The 13,081-nt window shown below is 42.3% G+C and overlaps 1 protein-coding gene across 4 annotated transcripts in view; it reads right to left on the bottom strand.

The window, feature by feature from the left end:
- Window positions 1–7,751: 7,751 nt before the first annotated feature.
- Window positions 7,752–13,081, bottom strand: part of ARFGEF3 (ARFGEF family member 3) — a 70,833-nt gene continuing 65,503 nt past the window's right edge. For all 4 annotated transcript variants that reach the window (XM_035108881.2, XM_060272717.1, XM_035108883.2 and 1 more), the window contains exons 33-34: window positions 10,254–11,481; window positions 7,752–9,568 (exon numbers count right to left, since the gene is read on the bottom strand). In XM_035108881.2, coding sequence (XP_034964772.2) covers window positions 9,377–9,568; window positions 10,254–11,481 — 1,420 coding nt within the window. In that variant the 3' untranslated portion in view covers window positions 7,752–9,376. The remainder of the gene's footprint in view (window positions 9,569–10,253; window positions 11,482–13,081) is intronic.

Genomic DNA, 13,081 nt, shown 5'->3' with positions numbered 1-13,081 from the left:
TCATTTCCAAGTAAGTATGTATAGGACTGCAACCTTAGCTGAGGCAGCTCGAGCTTATTTTTCTCCTCCAAGGGACACTTATTTTAATAACATTGGACTATTACTAAACCTGAGCATAGACAAAATACAGACAATGATGGTGACGAAGAGAAAAAAATAATACAGTACCAGCAACTGATACCTTTTGAACAAATATTCCTGAATATACTTGAGCAGCAGTTTCTGTATATACAGCTTGTTTCTGGGTAGTTCCAAAATAATTGTGCAGAGAGAAACTTATCCACAGATTTTCTGCTTTCCAATATATGGTGCTTGTGAAACGATTCATGAGGTGACAAGAGTACATTCCAGTTGTGCTTTTCTAAGAATGGAATTAATTCTGCTTAGTATTAGCTACTGTTTAAATTAGAGCATTTTTAGGTATTCTGTTGCCTTCATGCAGTTTAACAAACCTGTTATTCTACTAGATTCTGCCTGTGGTGTTTCTACTATAGAAATAAAAGCTATTGAAACTCAGCTCATTCTAACACAATGCTCTGTTCAGCTGCTTTGGTCAGGGAACCTGGGGGGGGTATTATGGAACAAGTTGCATTGCGTTTGTTTCTTACCTTGGGGATGGGAAACAAAAAAATACTCTGCACCATGATGTACTGAGGAGCAAGCCAGATGTCGTGGTTAGCTACATGGAGTATGCTTTCTTACTTTCTGTTATATTTCAAAATGATTGTTGCATTTAGCACTAGACTCCCAAACACTAGATAGCAAGAACATCTTGCTTTTGAAGTGGTTCTGCTCTCTCCATTGCTGGTGGGAACTTGCAAGAACTGAGCATCCTTGCCAGGCTATTCAAAATGCACCCCTCTGAGTAGGTAACTGGAAATGACAGCTAGAAGCAGATGGTGTGAAAGCAATTATGAATTAAGTCCAGATACTCTGCTTCTCCATATAACAGAATGTTCCTTCAGCCTTAGTGTATTAGGGAAAGGTTTACTGCTCAGATATTCTCATTTGTCAAAGACTAAATTCTGACTTGAGCAAGTCCGGAGATGGTTTTTTTTTTATATTCTGCTATAATTATGCATCCTTTCCTGATGATTGGTTTGAACAGTTAGAGAAGTATTTCTACTACTTTTATTTATGTTTTTAAGTAGTACTTCTTACATATAGGGATGGTGAATAAGATTGGTGTTGGAGCGGAGCGGCTTGAGCAGGTGGAACTTGAGTGCCATCATTTCTGGTGGAATTGATATGCACAAGATCAGCATGGGTAGGCAAACTAAGACCCGGGGGCCGTATGTGGCCCAATCGCCTTCTCAATCCGGCTCGTGGATGGTCTGGGAATCAGCGTGTTTTTACATGAGTAGAATATGTCCTTTTATTTAAAATGCATGTCTGGGTTATTTGTGGGGCCTCCTGGTGTTTTTACATGAGTAGAATGTGTGCTTTTCTTTAAAATGCATCTCTGAGTTATTTGTGGGGCATAGGAATTTGTTCATCCTCCCCCAAATATAGTCCAGCCCCCCCACAAGGTCTGAGGGACAGTGGATTCACCCCCTGCTGAAAACGTTTGCTGACCCCTGATCTAGAGTGATCCAACAATTGTTTTCAAGTTTTCTTCTTCCCTCCCTGCCACATTTTCCCTTTTGTGTCATGTCTTGACACAATCTTTGTCAGGGTTGGGGTATGGGCAAAAGTCTGCCTCAGAGCCAGGACCAAAGGATAATCAGATATGAGGGCAACCAAGAGAAAGGGTTCAAGAACAAGCTTGACTAAAGAGCAACCAGGATCGGGATCAGAGGGCAAATCTGAAGGCAGGAGCAAAACACCCTAGCTGAAATCCATGGCTCCCACAGATCCTTTATTGCAGCTGCCACTATTGTGCTTTTTCTGTGTATGTTCAAGGCTCTCATACCATGACTTGTTATCTTGTAAGTATTGTTTTATATTTTGATTTTATAAAGATCAAGTCTTTTAGTCTAAAACCTTTGTGAGAACCCAAAGTGGAGCTTGAACAAATTCACTTCCTTATATTGCTGGGATACTGCCTGGTTGGTTTGCTGATATCGAAGCATGGGTGCTTCTGTGGTTAATAGGAGTTTCGGTGAAAACGTAAGTCTTAAAACAGTTAAAATTCCCTTCCATTTATAAAAGCTGTAGAACTTGCAAGTCACTCAATACCAGGGGTTTCTCTAGCGCATCTTGAGAAGTTGTTTGTTCTATTTTGATCTGGTTGCTGAAATGATAAGGTTTTTGGGTACAAATTTTGTGCACTGGGGTGCTCTGCAGATGCTTGGGTAGGTCCTTATATGACAACTCTAGCAATGACAATAACAAGGAAGTTATAAATAAAACAAAACATATGGATTGATCGAAAAGGTTTGGCAAAGTGGTCTCATTAATTTTAGATAATGGGAAGTTTTGTTCCTTTCTTAATTAATGAAAGTTACAGCAGGGAATTATTATTTTTTTATTCCAAGCCCCTTTCTTCTTCTTTAATGAGCTCACTGTTCCTGCTGAAGGAGACCTAAACCTTGAGATTTTTTCTTTCTTTAAAAAAAGGAATTGGAACTACTAAATTTTTAATCAGTGCTATTTCCATGACAAACTTTCTGACCTCAAGCCAACAGATGCAGGAAGCGCAAATGTTCTTTGTGTAACTAGAAAGGAAACCTGATACAAATACCTTCCATTTCGTGGGAGTGATCCACTTCACAGACCACGGCTCTCGACAGTCCACTGCAGTTGCTGACACACCCGCGAGGCCTGAGAGCAGCCACAATGAGGTGCCATGGACTTTTAGAGGGGACAAGTGGGTAAAACTGTATTGATTTTGTAACATAAGGCAGCAGACTAGATTATCGTAATTACACTGGGCCTTTGAAAAATATATGAAGAAGCTGTAAAATGAAATGTCAGGAAGATTAGTAATCACTCGGGGAATGAGCCAGAAGAAAATCAAATGCTGTGTAGTCTTGTTGGCTACTCTGGGTATTCAGCCATGCAAATGATTTCTCAGAGATGAAACTTTTTTTTTTGCTTCTGTTATGGGAGTCCTTGACATCTGCAATTGTTTTCAGAGGCCCCCTCTACAGAATAGTACCTCATAAGGGCCACATTAGAAAGCACTTTAACCTTGACATGCCTTTTAATTTAAAAAGGGAACTACTGTATATAAGTGGGAAAGGGGAAGCAAGTTAAGTGATGCACCCCTTTAATGTCAGCAGCCAACCCCATCGTCTTCCGCTGACCTCCATTTATATGTTTACAAATTCGGTTTCCTGTCTGAATAATATTCTTGCACGACTTCATTCAGTGTGGTCCTCCCTTCGGTAAAGAAAAGTGGGCACTGCTCTTCTGAACAGAGTGTGAACAGTGCAGTTGCATAAGTCAAGTTGTCCTTAGGTGGAGAGAAAGAAAATCAAACTCACTCAGATGAGAAATCTATAGATAAAGATGATGGTGATATATAGCACAAGCTTTAGGTCAGGCATGGCCAAACTTGGCCCTCCAGCTGTTTTGGGACTACAATTCCCATCATCCCTGACCACTGGTCCTGTTAGCTAGGGATGATGGGAGTTGTGGTCCGAAAAAAAAACAGCTAGAGGGCAAAGTTTGCTTAGGAAGCGTGGGGTGCAGCCTTCCCAAGATTGAGCCCCCAAAACTTCCAGAGCCATAATCTCATGCAGTTATTAATATGTTTCCACTGAGAAGCTTCCAAAATGCTTTTGCCCATCTTCCTGTTTATCAAAATAATCCCTCCCAGCAGGTCTCTAGTAACTCTCTGCCATAGAAATGGCTTCAGTTGGATGGATTGTCATCTCGCTTTTCCTCTGTAAGAAGCCACAGAGAGAAAAAAAGCACACTAAAGATTATAATGAAATGAGGTGGAGGTGGGATATTGGCAGTGCTCCTTGTCAATCAGCCCATCCAAAGCCAATGCATTCTTCCTGTGGGTGTTCACAAACAATGAGAACCGTGGTTTTTTTTCTGTGGTGGTCATCTTTCTGAGTGTTCGTCTGTCTCAGCGTGTGCCAGAGACGGAGAATAAGTTCCTTGCATCAGCTATATATATATATATATATCTGCCGCATAATATGCTCCCCGTTGCTGATAAGGCAAAAACAACACACACCTCCAAGTAGTTGAATTTTGGATTTACTTTATTCTACAACACGAGCAACATAAATAGTTTATTTGTTTTAAAATATCTTCCTTTAAGAATTCCCTTTGAACAAAATATACACAAAATACATTTTGTAAAGTGGTTTACAACGGACTGTTCAACATAGACAGAGGGAGGAGGGAAACGGAACAAATCTGTTTCACAAGGAAAAGAGGAAAGGGGACTAGGGAAGTCATTTTAATTTAACATCACAAGGAAAGATGGGGCAGGATTCAAGGAAAGTTTAATAACATATATTCATAGTTGTGTAGGCATATGCTGACTCTATATGGCCACTCTGTTTATACAGAGCGCACTGACATTGAACCAAGGGGAACATCCATTGCTCCACTGCATCTTTCCTGGTCATTTTTACCTACCAACCTCCTCCCAAATTGCAGGCCTTCAGTGCTTTGTGAACTATGCTTGCAAACAGCTACAACCATCTTAAAGAGCAAAAAAGGCTGGGTAGCCTTCAATACATTTTGGATTCCTGTGATTTTCTACCTATTTGTGAAATGGAGCAAGGCTCCATAATGAAAGCCAAGTCAATTTTGTTGTAATATTCACTTTTGAGTGAGTCGTATCTTTGGCATAAGAGAACAAACAGTCCTTTGGGGCTTTCACTTCATAGCAATAAATAGAAAAGTGGTTTCTATCCATTTAGCTTGGCACTGTATCTCAAATGGTAGACAGTAACCATTGTTGGAAGAGACTCTTGCCATATAAATAAGCAGCTTCGTTGCTCTAGGAATGACGTTGCAGTTCTGTAGTACAGCATCTTTTCCATTTTAGTTAAGATGGAGTGTTCTGTGTGGGCAGAACTATATTTAGACGAACAAACAAGATCCAATACGATAGCCCTGTTCTAAGTCTTCTCCTTCTGACTTGTATCACACCCTGCCCATATCTTGCTACTCACAGCATTTTCTCAGTTTTGCTCCCAGGTCTTAGCAGAAAAATACTTGTACAACAGAGATCACTGGACATGAGAAAAGTTGCACTACACGGAATAGAGGTGGAGGAGCAAGCCTGACACAGGGCTGCCACTCTGATTTTTGTAATGTACAAGTTCCATCCTCTGCCCCCTGGCCTTTGACACCTGAGATATTTGTTTTCAGGACTCACCCTATTCCTCTGGCTCTTAATTTGTTTTAACGGTTTTTAATTCTGAATTTTAAATTGTTGTAACATGCTCTGGGACTTACTGGTGGAGGGCAACTAATACATTTTTTAATAATAATAATAATAATAATAATAATAATAATAATAATGTGTGCCACTTTATACAATCACAGGAGCTTTTCATTGTGAAACGGTGCAGGCTTATTGGCACTTGATTGCCCAAGATTCCCTGTTTTGAGGTTGGGTGGGAGAAAGCAAAGGTTCAATGAGTTCCTATGCCTTGCCATGTGCACTAGAGGAGTCAGTCCCCAGATGCATGGGTGCCTTGCAAGGTCAACCATGCATATGTAACTCTTTCCTCATAAGAACTTTCTAGTTCATAGCAGCAGAAGGTGCAACTTGGCCAGTGAGCTTATCAAGTGTCTCCTTCCACTGAACGTGACTGGGAAGCCTTTTGCTGGCAGAGAAGGAAGCTCAAAAGGGACATAAGACTTGCCTTTGTGGTTCATGGCTGATTTGACATTTGCCTTCTGAGTCTGTGCAGTTTATTTCATTATCACCTAAGGCTATAGCAGGTTTTCAAGGTCAGCCGAAAAGTCCAGACCACTTCCACTCCTAACAATGCTACTGTGTTATCTTAAGTCACCAAAGTGAGTTTCCGTTTGTTCTGCCTAGTGCTTAACCCCTTGACAATCCCCACCATGTGGTGCTTCTATCCTGTTCTACCCTGCTCACCAGCCAAAACTTCCCATACCTTTATGTTGAAGGCCAGCTTATATGGTTTGCTTTGCTTCTGGCATCCAAAGAGAGAGGATGGTTGCAATGTGGGGTAAACATCCTTATCTGCTGGGCAGCTACAATCAGGAATGGTTTAAGGTGGTTTCTGCACATAGCTGCCAAGTCTCCCGTTTTTTGTGGGAAACCCCCATATTTTAAACCGTTTCCCGCTGGCAGCCCGGATTGGTAAAAATCCCCTTGATTTCCTACCTGCCAGGGAGGCTCCATTTTGGGTCCTGGCGCCGCCCGATTTCCGGTGCCCAGACATGGGTAGCGTGGCACCGGAAGTCGCTTCTGCGCATGTCCGGACATGCATAGAAGCAACTTCCAGTGCTGCGCCACTGCTGATCCCGCATTTTTCAGCGGGAGTCTTGGCAGCTATGCTTCTGCAGTTGGTGGCTGTACTGCCTCAGCTCCTTAAGAAAAGTACCGTAACAATAGTCCACTTTTGTCTTTCCTGTAATAATGACCGTAAAAATCTTGTCATGCCATACTTATCTTCTTAACATGTGCAATTCACAATATTGGTTCACATGTAACATATACTTCATTGTACAGGGGGTGGGGGACCTCTCTGTTAGCAATCCAGGAATTACTATTTTTGGCATTCAGTAGAACAGATGCAGAAATCCTGAGTGTTGTATATCTCTCTCTCTATTTAATGACTCTGTTAAATAGATGCTTACAGGGACAAGCTAGAATTGCATATAAAATCCAACTAACAAACAATGTAGGCGTGCATCACTTGAAAACATTCCCCTAAAAAATTCCAACTTCACAAAGAGCCATAGAAACACTGCATATTTAAATGGAAAATGGAAAAAAGAACAAAACAATCAAATTCGGGCACAGTAGCAGCTTCTTTGACAAAGAATTCCATAACATAGTTACAAGGATTCAGCAGCTGTTAGATTGTGTACATTCATAGTCTCCCATTCATTTAACATACAAACAAAGAGGGAGGAGTAAGGGAATTTTTGTCCAAGGCAAACTGCAATGCATCATAAATCAGGCTGATGAAGACTCACACCTTTTCAGTTCAATTAATGAGACCAATATTCAGGGCTGACATGAGAGGCTGTGATGTGCCATCCAAAAGTTGTCCTCAGCATCGTCTTCTTTGACATTACAAGTGACCCTAAGATCACGCATTATTTTGTGGGGGTCCTTAAAAAAAAATACCTGCTCTTGCAAGGGTTACCTGTATAGTTGCATCAGCCTTGCAATCTGTGCACCCTGTTTTTGAGGTCACCATTGACAAGACTGTCTGATCCCCTGGATATGTGATGGACATGTGTATGGGCCCATGTGCCAAATCGATTTGAGAGTTAGCTGTTGTGTTTTAGAAATAATTAAGATGTGAGGCCTCCTATGTTGGATGAGGCCAGCTATCACTTGGGTGGGTTGGCAACAAGTCCTCTCTCCATATGCTTGTCTAGGACCAAACCCAGTTGACTCCTCCCCTACAGGAGCTGCTCTCATCATTCACCATTCTGCACCAGAAGCAGAGCTGGGACAGCAAGTTCTACTCTTTCAGCTAGCCTAGGAACATCTACCACTTGGTTTGTCCTTGCATAGAACTGTCCCACAGAGTACTTGAATGCATTTATTTTTCTCTGCTTTCTGTGTCCCCTTTCGCTTTTGCATCATACCGATTAAAATGCAAGCAATTTTTCAAAACTACGAACCACCTTGAATGCAGTGGGAGATAGGCAACATATAACTGTGGCGTATAAATAAAGGAGGCCACGCCCATATTTTATGGGTTCTTTTCTAATTAATAGACTATATATTTAGCGGTGTATGCTAGACAGCTTGGATAAAGGAAGTGGATTTAAGAGGACCAGGTTGGAGAGTGAACGATGCTAGACTCGAAAGGTCCCCGTTCAAATCCCTATTCCGATATGAAGGCTGCTTTACCCTTTTCTCAAACTAAGCAGCCTCACAGGATAGATAAGAGCATAAAATGGGTGCCACCTTCCAAACCTACATTATTGTTTTATTTCTTTTCATGGAGAAGAAAGGTAAAACAAATTGAGGCGGCCACAGAGGGAATTCTGGGGCAGTAGTCAAGCTTACGACATGTTCACCTACAATGTAGGAATGGGACAAGGCAGCTGCTGTAGAAAACAGGCAAGTTGCAGCTTTATGTTTTGTTTTCTGTAGTCATATTTATGATCTTTTCCCTTACTTGAAGACCTTTGGGTTGACATCAAAGGAGGCGAAACCTCTTAGAAGTCTATGGCTTTTGGCAAGTGTTTTCCTATACAGGATTAACTATTTTGTCCCTAGACAGCTTCCAGCACCATAGCATAACAGTCCTTCCCCCAGTGGGGCAGAACTGCAGGAACAGCCTTCCAGTAGGGGTGTTGCTATCACTTCTGGGAGGAAGAGGAAAGGTGTGATAAGGGCTGTGTGGCAGCACAGCCCCAACTACACAGTTGCTCGTCCCTCCTCTTGGTCAGCAACATCGATGCTCCACCAGGCAAGCTGCTCTTGCCATATCACACCATACTGCATCGACATCTAGGATGTCACAAAATCACATGAAAAATGGCTCAGAAGCCATTGCACGGCTGATTCTCACCACAACCCTGGTGTGCGATAGAAAATGAAATGTGCACTGTGAATTTTGAAAATGTATCAGTTCTGGAATTTGGATCATCTGTTTTTCGTGTCATGTTTTACATGAACAATTTATTGAAACAGCTCACTGTATTTTTTTTTAATTAAGATACTTTCAAATGTCAGTCTGCCAGTTTTGGGGGCACAAAAAGGTTCTATACTAAATATATCTATGCATCTCTTGTACTCATTCTGAATGCAAGCTCTTTGATTTTCTGAAGTCCAAATTGCACTGGAGTGGGAAGATGTTGATGCCACACTGAAGGTTTGTGAAAATAGGTACTCAGTTTGGTTGTTTCTTGTCTAGCCTACTTTTGTGAAGGTTTCCATTTTGTGCTACCTTCATTTCACTGCCATTTCCCTACGGAGAAATACTTTACTCTTTGAAAAATATGCAACATCAATATACTGAGTTTTCATATATCAGCCTGACTTAAAACAGCATTTTCAGATTTAATATACTGTATTATTTTGGGATACTTGATGTATAAGCACACTGTGGTTACCACATGCTCTTGTAGGCATGAGCAAGAGTGAACGGTGCTCTTAAGCAGTTAACGGCATGGGACAGATGTTGCCAGTTTCTAATTACCAGCAAATAGACAGTTACCTCATCGCTTCAGTAACTGCACTTTATATTTGTATGCCTTCAATTCATTCTCTAGTGGGTACTGCATCCAGTGTCTACTACACAATAATGTCGTACACTCTGCCCACTCTGCCCAACCATTCTCTCACAGCCTGGCGAACTCGAATGTCAGTCACATGGCAAGTCAGCTGACTGATGCAAGGGAACACAGCTGGCTGGAGAGCTGTGAAGATCTGGTCTGGAAGGGCCTGAATCTGGTTAAGAACTGTCAATACCATGTTGGTCCATGCCTAAAACGATACAGGGAGAGAGGAAATCTGTAACTATAGCTGTGTAAAAACATCACGAAGAATATAGCTCATAATGTAAATATGAAGTAATTTCTGAAAAACCTCAGCATCAAACTTAAGTTGCCCAATGAAAAAGTCTTTAAAGTTCAAAACACAGCCTGACACCGAGGGCTGGTCCTATAATTAACTTTTCCACCCCAAGCCATCTTGGTTCACCATGCATATGATTCATTTTGGTAAGGCCGAGATGCATGAAGGAGTAGCTGGTGTGGCAAACACGCTAAGATGAAAAACTAAAAGAAAGGCAAGGGGTGGCAATGGAAAGTACTGGATAAGCCAAGCTATTGTCACAAACTCTCTGTTGAGGCTGGAAGTTACCATAAGAAACTCACAAAGAACCTAAGGCTTGATAGAACATGGGGTATAATGGGCTGCTCTGGCCCACAGGTTGCAAGGATCAGTGGGCAGGTGGGTGTGGCTGTATGGGACACCTTAATATTTTACCCCAAGTGCCCAATGTTTAAGGCTGCCCCTGCAAGCACAACTGTGTGATATTCTACAATAATGAATGCGTATTTCCGGAAGACCTGCTTTCTACTTAATCCCAAACAAGGAAAACAACTACCGCAATTGAAAAGGCATTTTTTCTTCCATTTTAAGTTTCTCCATCGGCCTGTTTTCTTACCTGTATTTGCGCCTCACCATCCCGGACAGATATGTTGAGTGAACTGACCGTTGACCCAGAGCGTGACCTCTTCTCCTGTCTCAAAATCTCTGGCCCTGCACTGAAGGAGTGCCTCATTTGGCCCTGATCAACCAGATTTTGAGGCCTTTGTGGGAGGGGGGAATCTGGCCCTCTCATGCTTAGCGGGTCCCCTTTCTTGTCGACTTTCATCTCTTTGGCAAAAGTGGCCAGGTTATGCTGCTGTTTCCTTTTCTTATATTCTGTCATGAGCTTCGATATAGTTTTGTCTGTGGCGATGGTGTAGATTTTGTTGCCAGCGCTCTCCCACCACTCTTTTCTCCTGCCTTGGTCTTTCTTCTCTGTTTTGGGGCTCAAGGGCGGAAGCAGCAGTAGATCTCCACTTCCTCCTTTGGGAGTGACATTCTCCATTAGGGAATCCCTAATTTGGCTTTTGTCATCTTCCGAAGGGGTGTCCTTCCCAGAGAGCCCTCCGGTAGATGGGGTGGATGTTTCAGATTGGAAGGACGGAAGGATGAAGAAGGGGTCCCCTCGGAAGACCGGGAGCTCATCGGCGCTGCTTTCCAAATCCAGATGCATTTGAATATAGTTGTTGCATAACTCCATGCAGAGCTTATGAAGCCTTTTGATTAACCAAGCCCAGTCTGCATTGCTGACAGGCTGGACACTCAGAGACGGCAGCCTGGCTCTCCACTGCCTCTTCTCCTTCCCCCTTGGAGGGCTTACTTGGGCTGTCTCTTCAAAAATGTCTTCGTCTTCCGAAGAGCACTGCTGGGATGAATCGGTGCTTCTTTCGTCATCTTCAAAGAGGATTTTCTTCACCTGCTCTGCAGTCATGTTTTCCTGGTTGGTCATAATAGCACAGATCAAGGCATGGAAGTAAATGTTGAAGCTCATCGCCGACTGGCGGTACAAGTTGGCAGCTCCGCCAATGCCAGAGACCTTTTTGAGCAGGCACTTCAGGCCAGTCCTCGTATCAAACTCTCTGGCTGTCCGGTAGGAATCCAGCAGCAAGTCAAAGATGACAGCCAAGTTCTGCATAGAAATGTACCTGAGGAAGCCTGCCAGTTTAGTTTCCGGTGGTTGGTGCGCAGCCTTCTCTTCAGAGTGCGAGGGCCCTTTCACAAACTCTTCCAACAAAATATCGTACAAATTCTGCAGCAGCACTTGGTGGGACAGCAGGCTCACTACAATTGTTCGGAAAGGGATACTTCATGCAGCCAAAAGGTGGAAGGGGTTGGGGAAGGAATGACAAACAGACTGAGTATCTCAATAATATTTTTTACATCACTTAAATTTATATCCTACTGCTCCTCCAAGGAACTCCAGGTGGTGAATTTATAACTATATCATAATCATTATGATAGCTACTTACAAAAAAATCCCCCAAAACACCATCTCTGTGCCAACCTTCCTTAACCAGGTACTGTTCCAGATATTCTGGACTATAATTCCTATAATTGCTATTGGCAATGTTGTTTGGGGCTGATGTGGACTGTAGTCCAGAACACCTGGAGGGCACCAAGTTGGGAAAGGCTGCTATGGATCAATATTTGTCCAGGCAACATGCACAATCCATTTTTTCTCTGCGTTCTCCTACAGTTTTGACCCAAACCGAATTTAACACTCCCAGCAAATTAAAATGTTTTTATTTATTATATTAATATGCCACCTTTCCTCCAAGAAGACATATTCCTTGACATTAGGGTTTGGGAAACCTGTGCCCCTCCACACGCCACTGGACTCTCAAGTCCCAACAGTCCTAGCCGAGATAGCTGACACTCAGGGATGATGGGAGTTGCAGTCCAGCAACGCCTGAAGGGCGATAGGTTCCCCATATGTTATGTACTGAGCTGAATCCTAGAACAATAGGATTCAGAATCAGCGGGAGCTACCCAATCCAACTCCAGGTGGAAGTGAATCCGCAACCTGATTGGCCTGCTGGAGCAGCCAATCAGGCGGCTGGCAGAAGTGAATCTGCTACCTGATTGGCCTGTAGGAGCAGCCAATCAGGCTGCAGGCAGAAGTCAATCCACAATATAATTGGCCCACAGGTGTAGCCCTGAAGTAGCCAATCACGCAAGGCCCATTGTGTAAATAATGTATATAAGCAGATGGTTTTGGGAAAAGAGCCATTCGTCTTCTCTTCTCCTTGATGACTATGAGCTGAATAAAGAGCATGAAATTCACTCTCGACTCCGAGTATATTTCACCATATTTGCTTTAAAGAATTATCATGCAAAATCCTCAACATTTATGTTAGTCTTCCATTTATACATTAATATAATGTGTTTTGTAACATGGATAATTCATTATTATAGCAATGTAACATTAAACAAAACATTATTTGAAAATGGAGGAAAGTGAACAACATCCCAGGGTTTCTATTAAGGGAATTTATCAGGGAAAAACTGGATGTACCTTGGTATTGCACCAAAGAATATGACTGAAAGGCCAAACATTCAAGCCATAGTGGATATTTGGCCTATTTACCACCATGAGTAAGTTTATAGATATGGGTCAGATGATGGCCTGGACAGTGTGCTATTCTCTATTTTGTGTGCATAAAGAAAATAAAAGGTTAAGTCTTTGGCTGCAGTCATAAACTCAATTACCTGGGAATAAGTACCAATGAGTTACTTCGGAATAACAATGCATAGGATTGCAGCAGTAATTAGGAACACAAAGCTAGCATTTTCATGTGGAGAATATATTGTTTGAGCATGAATGAAGACAAACAAATTGGTTTGTTCTGCATTCAGTCAACCTCATGGAAATGTACCGTAGCTACCTTGAAATAGATTGCCATT

Source organism: Zootoca vivipara, chromosome 3, assembly GCF_963506605.1.
Source record: "Zootoca vivipara chromosome 3, rZooViv1.1, whole genome shotgun sequence".
Classification (NCBI taxonomy): domain Eukaryota; kingdom Metazoa; phylum Chordata; class Lepidosauria; order Squamata; family Lacertidae; genus Zootoca; species Zootoca vivipara.
Note: the sequence above shows the minus strand (reverse complement) of the source record. Positions and strands in the feature narration are given on the sequence as shown.